Below are 17,568 nucleotides of genomic sequence, written 5' to 3'. Positions count from 1 at the left end.
TGTTGTTTTGCAGAAGATATTGTCTTAATATATAGATCCATTTCTTTCTTAAAAACATTAAAGTGAGGTTTAACTCTCGCAAATTTGCATTTATGAATGTAAAACTTTGCAACAATAATATTGAGATTGATTAGAAAATAATCTCTCTGGTTATTGTCAATACTGTATATACTGCTCCTATTTTATACTTCCTTCTATTTAAATGGTTCATATTTTGTTAAACTTTGTTTAGCTCTTTTTTTTACTGTGTTAGCTGATGCTTCTTGTTTTTTGCACTATCCCCTTTGCTGCTGTACACTGAAAATTTCCCCACTGCGGGACTAATAAAGGAATCTCTTATATTATCTTATTTTATTTTATATTGTGTTGAACCTTAAAAACAAAAAAATAAATTTTCCAGTAGAAGTTCAAAGTCACCAGATAATATTTTCCAAGATAAATCTACAGATATCTTGCCACAGTTTACAGGTATGTGTACATTTCCAGAACAGCTGGACAATAGTTTCAGTATGGGAATCACACAAGGCACAGCTTAAATCAATATAATTTTTTTAATTTAACAAAAAAGGACCTAACTGAGTAACATTGATGAATGATTTTAAATGACACTTCTTTGACCTTATTTACCAAAAAGTATTTTTGTGGGATAGTCCATACTTTTTTCCAACATAATTTGTTTACACAACTATTCCAAAAAGAAATTCCAGGTGAAACAGAAACAATATACATTGAAATAGAGCAGGGATGTTACGGTACCCTGTTCCTTACATCTTACCCACCAACCCTGTGTAAATATACTGTTACGGATATGTGCAATAACATGCTGATCACTCTGTGCAATAATTATATGATGCTGTGCAATAATTATATAATTATCTGATGGACACTTTGTGCAATAATCTGGCAAAACTGTCATCTCATCAATATACATATTGTATTTTTATATTTTATATTGTATTATCTTTTATATTTTTTTATATTCATATTGCACTATCTCTTTTTTTTACTGTATTATCTTTTCATTAGCACCTATGAGATTGTCACAATCTAATTTCGTTGTGCTACACAATGACAATAAAGGGCTTGAACCTTGAATCTTGAATCTAAATGTGAGTTTTGGTTGCTACTCTTTGAACATACTGCCTCCTGCTGTAGTGGTGGATGTATTACAGGCAGTACTACTACTGCACAACAAGCCCTGTGTAAAGCAGCACCAGGATAAAAACAACATGTGTGGTTGGAAATAGGAGAGGCAGAAGATAATTAACTAATTTTGGGGATATGATTTGATAGGAAGATTAAACAGAGGAATGGACATCAGAAGAGCCACAGCTCCAGACAATGACAGCAGCAGCTACCGTAAAAAAACCAGCGAAGAAGAGGACCGACCAGGCAGCTAGGCTAAGTGAAGCTAACTGAAGCTAACTGAAGCTAACTGTGTTCAGCCGCTGACAGCTGTGAAGATATAACTGCGGTACGTTTTAACTGTCACAACTTGTGTCGTGTGTTTGCTGGAGTAACGTTAGCTTTCTAACATAGCTTCAAACAAAGGCCGATAAGTGAATTAGTTAATAAGTAGCAATAATAACTAGTAGCTTTGACGTTAGCTAGTAACACAGAGTACAAGGACATTGTAGGTAACCAAGACGACAGTGACGACAGCTTGTAGTTAGTAACATACTGGTACGTAGTGGTGACGTACACTCACCACGTAACGTCAACGTCAACTGTGTGCGTGTCGTACTGAGCGTCAGCAGGGGTTTAACATTAACCTTCTGTGATGATCTGTAACGTGAGCAGAGCACAGGGTCAGGGGTTGCTGGAGGTTAGAGGCAGGACGTGCTCAGTGACAGATTAGAGGCTGTTAAAACATGTTTTATATAACTTTCATGACATAGATAAGTCCCAACTGGTCAACTGGTGAAATATTTGCAGATCATGTTACATATTTGTGAATTGTCTTCTGTGGATTACAACTATTATCTACAGATCTGCTGCAGTACCAATCAGACAAAATGCTGTAAACAAACAGGAGGAAAGTTGCAAATGTCACGTGGCCCATAAATCCACAGGAAGCGATCTGCAAATGCACAAATAGCATTCCACGTGTAGAAATCTCTTTACATGTAATCCTTAAAATACCTATTTACAGAGTAAGTTATGCGTATTTGCAAATCGCCCTGAATTTTTGTGAATGTGACTTAACACAACACAAATACAAAAATACATGTTTGTGGATAGTGAAATATTTGCAGATCATGGTACATATTTGTGGAATGTCTTCTGTGGGTTACAGCTAATAAAGTCCAATAAAAACTTCCATACCTTGCAAGGTTCATTGTTGATTTAAAACAGTAGATGGCGTGTTGAGCCATTTTCAACCTATGAAATGCTGATTTTTATACATTTTTGCAATATTAAAGGTCCCATATTATGCTAATTTTGAGGTTCATACTTGTATTTTGTGTTTCTACTAGAACATGTTTACATGCTGTAATGTAAAAAAAAAACTTTATTTTCCTCATACTGTCTGCCTGAATAATCCTGTATCCACGCTCTGTCTGAAACGTTCCGTTTTAGTGCATTTCAACGGAATTGCAACAGAATTCCGTTGCTAAGCAACAGTTTGGGTCCATGTTTACTTCCTGTCAGCTGATGTTATTCACATACACTGCAACCAGGAATAACCTGGGACACATTTAGAATGATTATGTTTAAAACCGATTAATGGTCTATATATTGCATATTTGTGACATCACAAATGGACAGAAATTCTAATGGCTTGTTTCAAACACACAATTTCTGAATACGGGCTGTGTGTATTTCTCCGTATATTGAGCATTTTGATAGTTTACCACTATTTATAAAGCTGGGGGCTGGAGCCGATCCCAGCTGACATTGGGTGAAGGCGGGGGGGGGGGGGGGGGGGGGGGGGGGGGCACCCTGGACAGGTCTCCAGACTATCACAGGGCTGACACATAGACAGACAACCATTCATGCCCACATTCACACCTACGGGCAATTTAAAGTCAACAATTAACCTGCATGTCTTTGGACCATGGGAGGAAACTGGAGAAATCCCAACGCTAACACGGGGAGAACATGCAAACTCCCATTGGAATGACTTCACTATTTCGGATTTGATTATGAACACTAGAAATGTGGACAGCATTTAAAAATTACAGTATAGTTCACTATACAGTGACTACGCAACAATTTTAGACACAGCCTTTTATCTGACTCATTCCCATAGAAACAACCTAGTGAGGAAACATTTACTAAACATTTACATCTCGTGTTTTGCATAGACATGAATCCGTCTTTTGTCTGTGTTGTTCCCTCTGTAGGTGTAATGCGAGCTCCTCTGCGCTGGGTGCTATGGGATGTGAAAGACACCCTGCTGAAGGTGCGTGCATCTGTGGGAGAGCAGTACTGCAAGGAGGCTGAACGAGTGGGCTTGAAGCTCAGCCCCGTGGAGGTCGAAGCTGCTTTCCTCCAGGCGTATCGACAACATTCCAGCAGGCACCCGAACTATGGCGTCACTCAGGGCCTGGATGGACGGTCCTGGTGGATGGGGGTGGTGCGGGACACGTTCTCCCTGTGCAGGGTACAGGACCCAGCCCTGCTAAATACAGTGGCTCACAACCTTTATCACAACTTCTGCAATGCAGAGAACTGGGAGGTAAATTACAGATGATATGTGGCATACACATAGAATGAATCATTTTGAAATTAACTTAATTGCTATTACAGTCATCGTCGTTTTGCGCATTACTACTAATGTTTGTTTTTTATATCAATGTTTACAGTAGTGAATGAAGTTGCACAGAAAATGACAACTTAAAAATGGTGTATTGTCGCTTTGTTTTTAGGTATATCCAGACTCAAAGAAGACCCTGGAGAGTTGCTCGTCTCTAGGACTGAAGCTGGGGGTGGTATCAAACTTTGATAACCGCCTAGAAGAGATTTTACGCACTTGTGGCCTGCTGTCTCACTTCAGCTTTCTGATAACATCGGAGGAAGCAGGTATAGCAAAGCCGAATCCTGCCATCTTTAATCAGGCGCTGCAGAAATGTGGAGTACCAGCTGCAAGTGTAGCTCATGTTGGGGACCACTATGTGAATGATTACCTCGCCTCTCGGTCTGTGGGCATCCACGGGTTCCTGTTAGACAGACACAACAAGCATAACCAACCTGACGTTCCCGGAGAACATCGGCTCAGCTCCCTGGAGGAGCTGCCGTCGCAGCTACAGCAGCACATGGACTAATGCCAAACAGTCATGGGCTCAAATGCAAAGCTTCTCAGCACGACTGTGATTTAGTTAAGGAACTCATTTCTGGGATGCGGCCATGTTGACCAGAGTGGGCTAGCAAACCACTTTAGAGCTCAAATTAAATGCTCCTCACTATTGTTATCAAAAATATACATTTAGATTCTGAATATTTGAACGGTTTCAATCCTCATTTTCGATACACTGGTACAACTACAAAATCTAAAAACTCCAGTATCGTGACAACACATATTTATAGAAAAAAAAATAATGGGTTGTAATATAAAAACTGTATGTACAGTGTGTAATTATCATGCACTTTTACTGTAAATAAATTGGGAGCAATAAATATCAATTAATTGTACAGCGTCTGTCTTAGAACTTCCTCATTTCCTTTAACATCTGATGACAACATTAAAGGGTTTTGAGACAAAGTTGGTATTTAAAAACACTACAATCATATGAAATGTTAAACTAATACATTTTCTAACACTAGAAGAAAGATTCGTAAAAAAAAAAACTTTTACCAAAAGTGCAAGGATCATAATGACGACACTGCAACGTAAAAATTAGGAAACACAAAAGTTGGGAACATACAGATGGGTGACACATTAAAGAAGCATCTTAGTAATGTGTTGGGCCACCATCTCTGTAACTCATTTCTTCATAATGATATTCCCTTGTCTGGTGTTTATCACCATCTCCCAAATCTCCCAAAGGTGTTCAGATGGGTTGAGATTTGGTGACTGCCAAGGTCATTTCATACAGTCTGCTTCACTTAATGGATGGGGTGTTGTTATCCTGTGATCCCATCAGGATGTTTCAACATTGTAGAACAGTGATAACTCCGAATCAGTTTGTATTGATTTGCAGTGACACCTGTCTCTTAAGGGAACAGGTGGATCAAACATTTCCTGTATGACAGCATGTGTTTGTTTGTCCTCTAATTAATTCAGGATCTTTTTAAATTAGTTTTAGGGTATTTTATACCTTTATTACAGAGTAGATAGTAGAGAGGTAACAGGATATGAGGGGAGAGAAAGAGAGACGGAGAAACATGTGCAACAAAGCTTAATTTGTCACCCATCTGTATTCATCTCGCCTTCCTGAATTGACATTGGCTGGTGCATTTGATGAGGCCTTTGTGGCTGCAGATCTGTTCAAACCAACAACTTCAAGGACAGGTTCACATTTTTTTCAAATCAGTCTTAAAATAATACTCATATGCCCATATGTAGATTGAAAGTTACTCCAGAGTCCTCATTGTTTATAAAAAATAACAGAATAAAGTCTAGGCTTTTTAGAATTAAATTCTACTTGACTGCAGCTCAGCAAGTAAACACCGTCCAGGGGAAACAAAAAGAGGGACTTTTGTAACCAAAAAACTGCAACTCCAGACAATACCAACTTGATTTGTGGAACACAGACTGCTGAAGCCTCATATAAGGTCTAGAATAGATCAAGGACAGTGGATTTTGTCCCCCGTTATTCACACTGTAATCGCATTAGGAAGAGATCTTTTCACAGATTCCGGTAACTCTTATGATGTGCGTTTGTGAGTATTGTAATATAGACGGGAATGTGAACCTAGATGGATGGAGGTGAGGCGAGGATGGAGACAGAATGGATGCCAAACTCTTCAATCATCATCGATTTACAAACATAAATTGAAATCATGACATCACGTTCATGCTGTATACAATGAAGTCATTTGAGCTGCACTCAGTGTGAAATTACCTTTTTGTCATGTGATTTGGGTGAACTGACCCTTTAACTGAAGCTCTGAGCTTTCATCAACCCTAATGATTTGTTTCAGTGCTTAGCGGCGAGGAGAACAAGGCAGGGATGCTTAGCCCTAATACCTTTGTAAATACTCTTATTTCAAACCATCTGGTCAGAGGCAGATACTGGGGATGTTAGGCCGAGGATCAAAAGGGACCAGAAGAGGAAGCGGAGGACAAAAAGAAAACAGAATGGCATGGCAATTCAAAGCAGAGCTCCAGTCTCTTACGGGGAATAGGGATTGACTGGTGTCCAAATTCTGATTTAAAGAGTTCAAAAGAGCTTCCTGATGTGGACGACCCATCCTTTCACTTTGTGTCACGAAATGTGAATCAACAGAGTTTTTTTAATGAGTCTTGATTTACTTTTTATTTGCTTTTTTTTTTTTAATTTAATATGTTTCCCCTTTACTTGCGCTCCTTTGTATGTTAACGGATATTGTGCATCTTTAGGGGAAGCGCCCACAAGAGCTGCTTAATTCAAAGCTGGTTTAGTAGCTCAGCCAGACGGCTCTAAAGGGCTCCACAGAAATCCAATTGCAGACATAATGGGATTGTGAAACAAAACGAAGCTCCTCATGCAGAGAGCGAAAGGGAAGAACAGAGGAGAGGCAGCACGTTGAGAGGGAAGATGTCAACCCAATGACATCCAAATGTTAAAGAAAAAAACAGGATGTACGTGGCACATCGTACAAAGGCTTTAACATGAATGGGTGTAGATTCTGTTAACTCAGAAAAGACAAATAAATAAACTGAATGGCAATACAGAAGAGGACTGAAACATTTCCTTCAGCTATAAAAGCACTCAAGAGTTGGGCTCTTTGTTGCAATTGTGCCCGAGGTTCAGGGTTTCATGTTGCCATTTTCTGTGTCTTGAAATATTCAGTGGAAGAGAAAAATAGAGGAGCAGAGTGACAGAAAATCGGGGTATTTGTAGAGAGAGAGAGAGAAAGAGAGAAAGGAAAAAGCTTCAGAAGTGAAAAGAAGGTCACGCGATGAATCGGATAACAGACTCAAGAGATGGAACAGCAGCTAATAAGCACATGAATAAAAAATATGCACACATAGACACTTGCATTTTTAATTCTTCATTGGAAAACAAATGCATATAATAGAGGCTTTCCAACTGTGAAAGTCTGACAAAGTAAAGGGTTAATGCGTGAGAAGATCACCCTCAGATATATATACAATTAATATTTCTGTCTTTTTTGATATTTACACATTATAACAAACACATATTCTGAATGTAGATATCATCACATACTGTAAACAAAGACAAGTGTGTCATCCCCTCAAGTCTTTTTGGCGTATAAATACCATCACATTCATTTTAGAGTGTTTTTGTTCCATCTTATATCTCACAAAGCGCCAACACACTTTATATCCGAGTCAGTCTGCAATCATTATTTTGTATTCCCTCACCAATCATTATTAGGAAAAATCTTAAATGTTTAGTTTTTAAATGAACCTTCAGAGGCGCTTTCTCTCTTTAAAAGTATTGAAATTCAAAGCGGACGCAACGCTATAACACACCACTCGAAAAATAAAAAAGTGTTTTGTGTTCTTTAAAACCAGCTGTGATTTAAGAGCATGCATGCTTAGGTGGGTGTGTACGAGCCACCTCGTGCCTCTTCCTTTCAGTGCTCGTTCAGGCAAAGTTAGAAAGTGTATTTGGCATCTCTCGTTATACAACAAGTGCAGTGTTTTTTAGGAACAGTAAGCAAGCTTGCAGAAAAGTGCAATAAGACTGTGGAATAACGTGGCCACCCAGGATGTGCATGTGTCGGTACGGTTATAGCTCGCAGACCAAAAACACCTCTGATGCATGAACATGTTCAAGTACAGCTCAGGAATAAAAAATAAAACGGACAAAAGTTTCAGCTTCAGTAGCGATACCGGAGTCATCAAATCCATATTAACAATTTTCAGTTCTGTGTGTAAAATTACTGATTGAAGTTCAGTCACAATTCCTACTCCTGTCAGGTGAAGTGAGTTCCTTCTTTAAAAAACAGACACTAAAACGGGTTTAAAGCATCAGTTTTCCCCCACCATCATTTAGAAAAATGTCTTCTGTGCTTGTAGAGTTCTGATGAAAAGTGCTCAAAGTTTTTAAAAGACAAAAATAGGAATTGGGGTCTTCTGACTTGAATGAATTATTGTTGTCCCGCAGCCCAAAATAAACACCTTTCCTACTCGACATCCACACGGGATGATTAATGGCCTCGTGTATCGTCCTCTGGGTCGGCCGTAAACAGTAATCAGGACACACAGAGCTCTTCCATGTAGGAGCAGCTTCACATCCTCAGAGCTTCTGTTTGCAGTTCTGTGTGTTTTCCCCACAGAATCAAAGAGTGAAGTCAACACGTTCCTACGGTGCTGTAGGTCAAAAGCTCCGTTCAATGTCATGGAGCATTTATCCTCCCACATCCAGCAGTCCTACCTTAGCCACATGGACGATAAATGCTGCTTCGCCTCTGACCAGGTCCGCCTCGATCAGAACATGTTAATACCGCTTTGGATTCAATCCTGAGGATTTGTGGGCCGCACAGATGAAGAAAACTACACAGCTCATGTTCCAGCAAGACGTCCTCTCAAACCACTGAAAGGGAAATAATAAACACAGTTTGTTTCTCGTTAGGATCACAAGACCTTTTCGGGATAAGGCTGACGGTAATACTGTACATATTTAAATTACTGATTTAACTTATTCCTCTGTGCCATAGAGCTCCAATTGTGACTAAGAATTGATTAAAAACACATCAGTTAGCCACACAATTACGCTGACATGGTGACATGTTCCTTCATTATGATTATTAAACACAGGCACTGTAGTTTATTTTAATCCCACATTGACCGTCCTGCTGCTTTAAAAACTCAGAGCACCAAATGTGGATTAATCCGCAGCTGATAATAGTCCCCAACACTTTCACTATTTACTTCTGTTTGAGTAATATTTGCTAAAAACTACAGTGAGAGCAGTGCAGAGCGGCGACGGTGAGCTTGCCAGTGGGGCACGCTCACATGCACGAACATGCACTAAAAGCACGCGGCCGGTCCGGCAATGTCAACAAAGCATGGAGACGCTCAGATTCCAACACACACAGAGGGAGAGAGACTTCATTCTCTGCTCAGGTAGACATTACTCCTCTATATCTTTACATAGACAATAGTTGTTTGCTGCTATAGTAATGCTCTGGATTTCATACAGAGAGGTTTAATGGTTACATCTCCATTAGGATCAAATGGGCTTGGTGCTGACAGAAAGAGCAGGGAAGTCGTATAGTATTGAGTATCAGACATCGATGGTCTTGCTTTTTTCGTGGGATTTGCCGGCGCCCAGAAGAATATAAACTAATGCCAGCTTTATACCTTATTGTATATAACAAAAATAAAGTACCACTCTCAGAAGGATGGCTGGATGGTCCGTGCTTCTCTGGGATGTAGTGATGTGCGTGGCTCCGCCTGCGACAGTCCCGCCTCCACCAGCAGCTGCATGAGAAAAGACATCGTCAAGTTCATCACTTAGATGAAAAATTCCCCGTTCTCATATCGCTACACGACTGTTGTCCTAAACACTGTACAGTTTATCAGCTATGATCCCAGTGAAACTGTGTTATGTTTCGTAAATTATAAAGATATTCCATAAAATCTTACTTACTGTAAAAGTGTACACAACACCATGATGAGAACACACCCGATCACACACAACACCAGCACTGTGGCAGCGGTCTGCTGTCTGTGATTAGTTGCTACTACAGCGAGCAGGTCTGCATGCTCACACCTTACCCCGACGAAGCCCGAATGACACCTGCAACAACGATGGAAATAACATAAATTCTACAATTGAAGACTTTTCCAGTAGGTTAAAAATAAATAAATAAAAGAAGTCTGGTGAAAAACCAAAGGGAACAGTTTGGGACACTGCAAAATTAAATTGGGCCATTAATGTCTAGATATGTCTCATATTTATTTATGATGATATGTCACTATTTGCGGTCATCTTGTTACGGTCATCTTGTTATACGGAGAACTAATATGTTAAAATGATTGAAGGTAACATACTGTACAGATGTGATGCCATACAGCTCATTTTAAAAATAAAACATTCATTTGTGAAAGGTGGTTTATATGGTTAAATTGTTCCCTTGCTTCTCCATGGCTTCTTGAACCTTCTTGCACAGTGGTTACTGTCCCAAATAGTTTTAGATTTCACTAATGTCTCTTTTGAATGGCAGCGTTTTGCTTCAACATAATGTCAGACCTCACTGCTCAGCAAAGCCCGGTCCAGAATCAAGGCCAAAGTTCTTTAAATTGCTGACATACCAAAATGACCAACGCTGTTTAAAGGAACAGTGTGTAACATTTCAGGGATCTGTTAGCAGAAATGGAATATAAAAATTATAGCTATGTTTTCATTAGTGTATAATCACCTTAAACTAAGAATAGTGTTTTTGTTAGACTAGAATGAGCCCCTCATATCTACATAGGGAGCGGGTCCTCTTCAAGGAGTCCACCATGTTGCTCCACCATGTTTCGACAGTAGCCCAGAACGGACAAACCAAACACTGGCTCTAGAGAGATGGTTTAATGTTTTTACGTTACCTGAAGGCCACCGTAGTTCTCTGAAACACTTGTGAAATTGTGGTATTGTGAGCTGCTGAGTGCAAAACCGTGGTACCGCCAGCCGCCGTTTGATTTCTGCTACTCTTAAAGTAGTGTTATTATGGTAAGGATTGCCTCTGAGCAAGGCGAACGGTGTTATCACGATTTTGCACTCGGCTGCTCACATTACCATAGTCTTGGAAAGGGGGGAGTGAGCCACAAGATGCTGCCAAAATCCTACACACTGTACCTTTAAAATGCAATGTAGAAGAGTTCAAACATATTTGTTAATATATGTGAAATGGTGTCATCACTATAACTTTACAGTGCAGTCTCAGATTTCATTCTGAGAGTAGCTCCACCTAAACGCTGTGTGGTTCAAACTATCAGCTTTCATGTCTAGTGAACGTGAAGTCAACTCAACACTGGGCTGGGAGCATTTTATATTTAAGACAAACTTACACACACGCAGGCGTCTCCTCTAATATCAGGAAGCGACATGTGCCGTGGAAGCAGAAATGGAGGTGGGAGTCTGGACAGTCATCGAAGTGAGACCGGACAGCCGCCGCCACGAACTCTGTGAGGTCAAGACAAGATATTGTTGACAATTTCAGAGATGATCAGCTTGATGAGAACATGTGAATACCACTTTGGATGCAGTCTTGAGGATTTGTGGGTCGGACAGACGAGGAAAACTAAACATGATGCAAGCAACTCGTGTTCCACCAAGATGTCTTCTCAAACCACTGAAAGGGAACATTTTTTGTTTCTCGTAAGGATCACAAGCTTTTAAGGATAAGGCTGATGGCATTATATATATATCTTGATTACTGTCAACAAATCTCTGTCTATGTAGCCAAAGTCTGATTTAGCTCATTCCTCTGTGCCATAGAGCTCCATTTTTGACCAAAAATTATGGAAAACATATCAGTTAGCCAACCATTTACAGAGAGACGTACGTAGGTTTTTGAAAGACCACAAATAATAATATATCCCACTGAAACCATCTACTAATATGAAGTTGTTCATTACAGCTGAAACACTTTACCATCAATGAAGTCCTTCAGGGCATGAATTCTACCCTAATTTACAATATCAAATATAATGCAAGTGCACTTTTAGTCAGAATACACAACATAACACAGGTGAATATCATAAATCTAAAAATACCCTAAGCCTGCGGAGACCTGAAACAACAGCATGTACTAAATCCTAAAGCTGACACCCACGCCACCAACGCTAGACTGAAGCCTTTTGTTACCAGTTGCGTGTGGATTTGTGGTGGCTTACATCTCTCACTGTACCTGGGAGGGACAATTAGAGTCAAGAAAAGTCCTGGTGGGACGCTGCAAACAAAAACCTCCGTCCATCAGCCCACATTAGGACTCATGAGAGAGCACATCCCTGCAGGCATGTCCCTTCAGCAGGAATTAAAGCCTTTAACTAAAGCTCCTTTTTCTTTCCAAGGCAACTATCTCAGTTTTCATTTTGACAAAACAACAGGACAAAAATATCCGATTAAATGAACGCCCAGACAAAAACAGGGCATTTCTTCCACGTAAGCTGTACAGTCAGAGAAATTCCTGCATAACTGGCTCAAACAGAAGTCAGTGTTCCCCGAGCAGTGGAAACAGATGCACAGTGTTGCATTCAGGGTGGGAAGGAGGATGAACATGCAGACAGATAGCTGCATTACAGCCTTCGTCACACACTCCATTCCAACGGTAAATGGGCTTTTGGATTGCAGCCTACATGTATTGTCTCCTTCTTTCAGACTCTGTGAAAGCCCTCTGTTGTCCCTGAGGCATCTGCCTACCAAACCCCTCTCCCTTTCCATGTGATTTTGGCAGTCGAACGAGAGGAACACTGAAGCAGAAACCAGCCTTTGGGGCGTGTTTTCAGATCATAATTCAATACTGTAGGTGCAGCTTTTGTGATAATATACTGCTCATTTATTCGGCTCTTTAATTTACCACAATTTTCTGCCCTCACTCACGCTAGGAGGATCAATTATCAGCGAGCGCCACACTGTCTGCATGTGTTGATGCACTGCAGATCAATGGGAAGATTTACAGTGTTGAAAAACTGCCGATGAAGTGAGAGTGGATCACAATGAGGACACATTTTATCTGAAATACACAGATTTCTTTTATGGCTTGACAATGAGGCAAACTTTCTCCTGCATCTAAACTTGACTTACTTTTAACAGAACGGATGCTAGTTGTAGGTGCAATAGTTGTGGTAGTTGTGCTGCTGGTTGTTGCAGAGCTGCTTGCTGAGGTGTTCGGAGCAGCGGTGGAGTTTGCATCGATGGAAATGCTGGCTTCAATAATTGTAGAATTGCTCGGTTCTGATCCAAAGGTAAAGAGGGAACCTGCAGAGAGGACAATAAACAGCTGTTATCATATGATGTGGTCCTGATGTGAAAAATATAGAAATAAAAACAAATCCCTGCAGGAATATAACATCAGATTACAATGGAAGCAACACTACACTGAGACTGGATCAAGAATATTTGGAAATATGAAATATAGATGTTTCCTGGAGATGGCTTGACAATGAGCTTGAACCTTCAATTGATGTAACGTGACTGTGATGAGACTTACTTTTAACTGGAGGGATGTTAGTTGTGGATGCAATTGTTGTGGTAGTTGTGCTGCTGGTTGTTGTAGAGCTGCTTGGTGAGGTGTTCGGAGCGGCGGTGGAGTTTGCATCGATGGAAATGCTGGCTTCAATAATTGTCGAATTGCCCGGTCCTGCTCCAAAGGTAAAGAGGGAACCTGCAGAGAGGATACACTGATCAGACATAACATTATGACCACTGACAGGTGAAGTGAATTACATTTACTATCTTGTTACAATGGCACCTGGTAGTGGGGTGGGATATATTAGACAGCAAGTGAACATTTTGTCCTTGAAGTTGATGTGTTGGAAGCAGAAAACGTGGGCAAGCGTAAGGATGTGAGCGACTTTGACAAGGGCCAAATTGTGACAGCTAGACGACTGGGTCAGAGCATCTCCAGAACTGCAGCTCTTGTGGGATGTTCCCGGTCTGCAGTGGCCAGGACCTACCAAAAGTGGTCCAAGGAAGGAAAAACCGGTGAACCGGCAACAGGGTCAGACCCGAGGCTCATTGATGCACGTGGTGAGTGAAGGCTGGCCCGTGTTGTCTGATCCAATAGAAGAACTACTGGAGCTCAAATTGATGAAAAAGTTAATGCTGGTTCCAATAGAAAGGTGTCAGAACACACAGTGAGGAGCAGTTTGTTACGTACGGGGTGCCCGTGCTGACCCGTGCCCACCGCCAAAAGCACCTACAATGGGCACGTGAGCATCAGAACTGGACCACGGAGCGATGGAAGAAGGTGGCCCGGTCTGATGAGTCACGTTTTCTTTTTACATCATGTGGATGGCAACGAGTTTGAGGTGTTGACTCAGCCTCCAAATTCTCCAGATCTCCATCCAATGGAGCATCTGTGTGATGTGCTGGACATACAGGTCCGGTCCACGGAGGCCCCACCTCGCAACTTATACAGGACTTAAAGGACCTGCTACTGACGGCTTGGTGCCAGATACCACAGCAGACCTTCAGAGGTCTAGTGGAGTCCATGCCTCCACGGGTCAGGGCTGTTTTGGCGGCAAAGGGAGGACCTACTTAATATTAGGCAGAGGGTCATTATGTTATGGCTGATTGGTGTATATACTGTATATATATATATATAGAAATAAAAACAAATCCCAGCAGGAATATAATAACAAAACTAGGTTCTAAACTCACCGCTGAGTACCACAGACACTAAAACAGGAATATAAAGACTAGATATATTATTGTGTTGTGATTTTCTTTCAACGTAAGGGCAACCAGGTGTCACATATCCTGCCTGAGGGCTAGTCCCAGTTATCTGTACAGCTGTATGATCATGTGACATCAATGTGGTATCGATGCTTCATTGAGTAACTGCTACACAACAATAGTAACAGGGTCAAGCATCCACTAAAAGGATAGAGAGACCAAAGCACTATAAATACATACAGCAGGTCTCCTGATGACACGCAAGCACAACTAGAGGAGCTCCCACATACAGGAAGGGGGGTTTGTTGTAAGAATAAAAACAATTATAAGAAATATGGTCATTTTTCCTCCTTTTTTTCTCTTAAGAAACACAAATCCACTGTCTGATAGGATGGGATCAAAGAAATCTCTATATCTATCTCCTTTTTTTTCCCACCTTAAAAAGGTACAACATAGAAAGGCATCAAAATAACACTTTAGTGTAAATACATTGAGTACTAAAAAGCATAATATTAAGAATCAATGACACCATAGGTGATAGACAGAACTAGAGCTGCAACAGTTAATCGATTAGTTGTCACATATTAAATTAAACGCCTACTATTTTGATAATCGATTAACCAGTTTGAGTAATTTTTTAAGAAAAAAAAGTACAAAATAAATCTCTGATTCCAGCTTTATAGACCAAACAGATAAATAAATAAATAAATGGAGCAGGGCACAAACTCTCTTTAGAATTAAATTACCCTTAAATTAAATAATTTAAATAACCAGATACAGGCTCAGGCCCATTAATCAATTAATAGAGAAAATAATCCACAGATTTATGGCCTATAAAATAATCATTAGCTGCAGCCTTAAACAAAACACTGTCAAGAACAAGAAGGTCAATACAATATACAATATTATAAAACACTGAAGACTTTGATAGGAGATAATTGTCATTGCAAGTCATATCCAGTAAATAAATATTAAACAATATAATCAAACAGGACATCACTGAAGAATCATTAATTGTGTAGAAATGTTTCAGAATGAGAGAAATAAAAAACATATTTTCCTTCAATATTAGTGACTCACCGCTTATGAGGAAGATTGTATCCCAGAAGATCCGAGTCATCATGTCGACTATGTGGTCTAAAGTGAAGCAAAGTGACGGACAGCTGCTCCGAGATGCGGGTTAGTGTTGAGGAACCACATTAGTCACATTAGTGTTGCAGCAGCAGCAGCACAGAGCACATATTCAGTCCTCTGATCACAGCCAAGACCTCCACATTAATGAGATCTACACACATCTGATCGATTGTTTTAGAAAAGTAACTGTGGTCGAGTTTTTTTTCTTTTCTTTTCTTTTTTTAAGCCAGAAGCAGCAAAGTGTCCTCCAGCAGGATGCCCGAGCGTTTAACTTCACTGTGTTCAATTGAGGAAACTCGTGTAATCCTGTCAGAGGCTGACCAATTAGAGACAGAGAGACAGGGAGGGAGGGGTGTCATCGCATTATGGACTCAATATTATCACAACCAATATGGGCTTTATTAGAGCCTGTTTATGAGGTGCGTCTGAGCCTGTATCTGATTATTTAAATTATTTAATTTGAGGCTCATTTAATCTTAAAGAGAGTTTGTGCCCTGCTCTATTTATTTATTTATTTATTTATTTATTGCCATTTGCAGGACATAATGCAACACAATGAACTATTGTGTAGTAGTATTTATTTATTTATTTGTTTGTTTGTTTGTTTGTTTATTTGTTATTATTATTATTATTATTATTATTATTATTATTATTATTATTATTATTATTATTATTCTTTCTGTAGTTATTTTTTATTATGAGTGATTTTTGTGTATTTTTTGTTTATTATTATTATTATTATTATTATTATTTGTAGTAACAGTAGTAGTATTTATTTATTTATTTATTCATTTATTTATTTATTATTATCATTTTTATTTTTTATTTTATTTTTTTATTCTTTCTTTCTTTCTTTTTTATTATGATTGAAAAACAGGGTCATTTAATCTTAAAGAGAGTTTGTGCCCTGCTACATTTATTTATTTATTGCCTATTGCAGGACATAATGCAACACAATTAATTATTGTGTAGTATTATTTATTTATTTATTTGTTTGTTTGTTTATTATTATTATTATTATTATTATTATTATTATTATTATTTATTTATTTTAATTCTTTCTTTATTTGTGAAAAATAAAAACATGAGATTTGGGGCTGTATAAATAGAATTGATTGAAAAAAAGTTAACTGATTTAAATGTTTTTCTCTGTCACTGGGGATTTCAAATTGATCAAAGTTTTATTTAATTTAATTTTTTTCCTTTAAAGCTGTGAGGCCTAAAAATAGCGTTGCTGGTCCGTCTGTTCATTCATCTGTCCAACAGTTCTTGGTCCAGACAGAGCGAGATATTTCCACAACTACTGGCCAGATTCCTGTGAAATGGTGATGTGGATATTCATGGACTCTCCAACAGATAATCACTAACGTTTTTGGTGATTCTCTGACCTTTAGTGAATAGTGCCACTAAGTCCATGAAAGCTGTCAGACTTTCCATGAAAGTGCAGCAGAGAAATGCTTCAGACAAACTGAAAACTGTGCACACTATGTTTCAATAATGGAGGTAGAGTGTGTCCTAATAGACAAAAATAATTTTCATCCTAATAGTCCCAACATGTGTTTCCTCTCCTTCTTTTATCTGTGACCTTGTGAGCTCCACTGCTGTTTGGGAGGAGAGGATGAGAAGCTAAAACATCCTCTTACTTCTTCTCTTCCCTTTTGACACTTACAATTACGTGATGCAGCAACAAGAAAACATGTTTTATTCTGATAAAAGGTGGTCTGGTGAATCAGGGGTTACATGCATGAAGTCATTCACTGCTCATCTGAAGTTCAAAATGCAACTGAAACTGATCACTTTAATGATGAAGTAGCCTCATTTTTTTTTTTTAAATGGATGTAAGTATTCATCAATTGATGCAGTTTAGTGACTTGTTCAGTGGATTGAATGTCTGATGTTGAGATGCTCAACATGAACAGCAAACACAGAGCAAGAGTGAGCAACATTTCAAACCAGCTCCATCTGCTGGACATAAACAAGCACACGT

The 17,568-nt window shown here is 39.4% G+C and overlaps 2 protein-coding genes across 2 annotated transcripts; one reads left to right on the top strand and one right to left on the bottom strand.

Moving 5' to 3' along the window:
* The first annotated feature begins 1,162 nt into the window (after positions 1-1,162).
* Positions 1,163-4,626, top strand: hdhd3 (haloacid dehalogenase-like hydrolase domain containing 3). The gene is made up of 3 exons (XM_037767040.1): positions 1,163-1,474; positions 3,348-3,682; positions 3,873-4,626. The coding sequence occupies exons 2-3, from the start codon at positions 3,353-3,355 to the stop codon at positions 4,266-4,268; spliced, it is 726 nt and encodes a 241-aa protein (XP_037622968.1). The 5' UTR covers positions 1,163-1,474; positions 3,348-3,352; the 3' UTR covers positions 4,269-4,626.
* A 2,493-nt stretch (positions 4,627-7,119) lies between these two features.
* Positions 7,120-15,932, bottom strand: tgfa (transforming growth factor, alpha). The gene is made up of 7 exons (XM_037780039.1): positions 15,528-15,932; positions 13,261-13,434; positions 12,855-13,028; positions 11,117-11,231; positions 9,711-9,860; positions 9,450-9,541; positions 7,120-8,651 (listed from the first exon to the last, which is right to left on the bottom strand). The coding sequence occupies exons 1-7, from the start codon at positions 15,568-15,570 to the stop codon at positions 8,644-8,646; spliced, it is 756 nt and encodes a 251-aa protein (XP_037635967.1). The 5' UTR covers positions 15,571-15,932; the 3' UTR covers positions 7,120-8,643.
* Positions 15,933-17,568: the final 1,636 nt, after the last annotated feature.

The sequence above is a fragment of the Sebastes umbrosus genome, chromosome 1 (assembly GCF_015220745.1).
Source record: "Sebastes umbrosus isolate fSebUmb1 chromosome 1, fSebUmb1.pri, whole genome shotgun sequence".
Classification (NCBI taxonomy): Eukaryota; Metazoa; Chordata; class Actinopteri; order Perciformes; family Sebastidae; genus Sebastes; species Sebastes umbrosus.
This window is presented reverse-complemented; position numbering and strand designations above follow the sequence as displayed.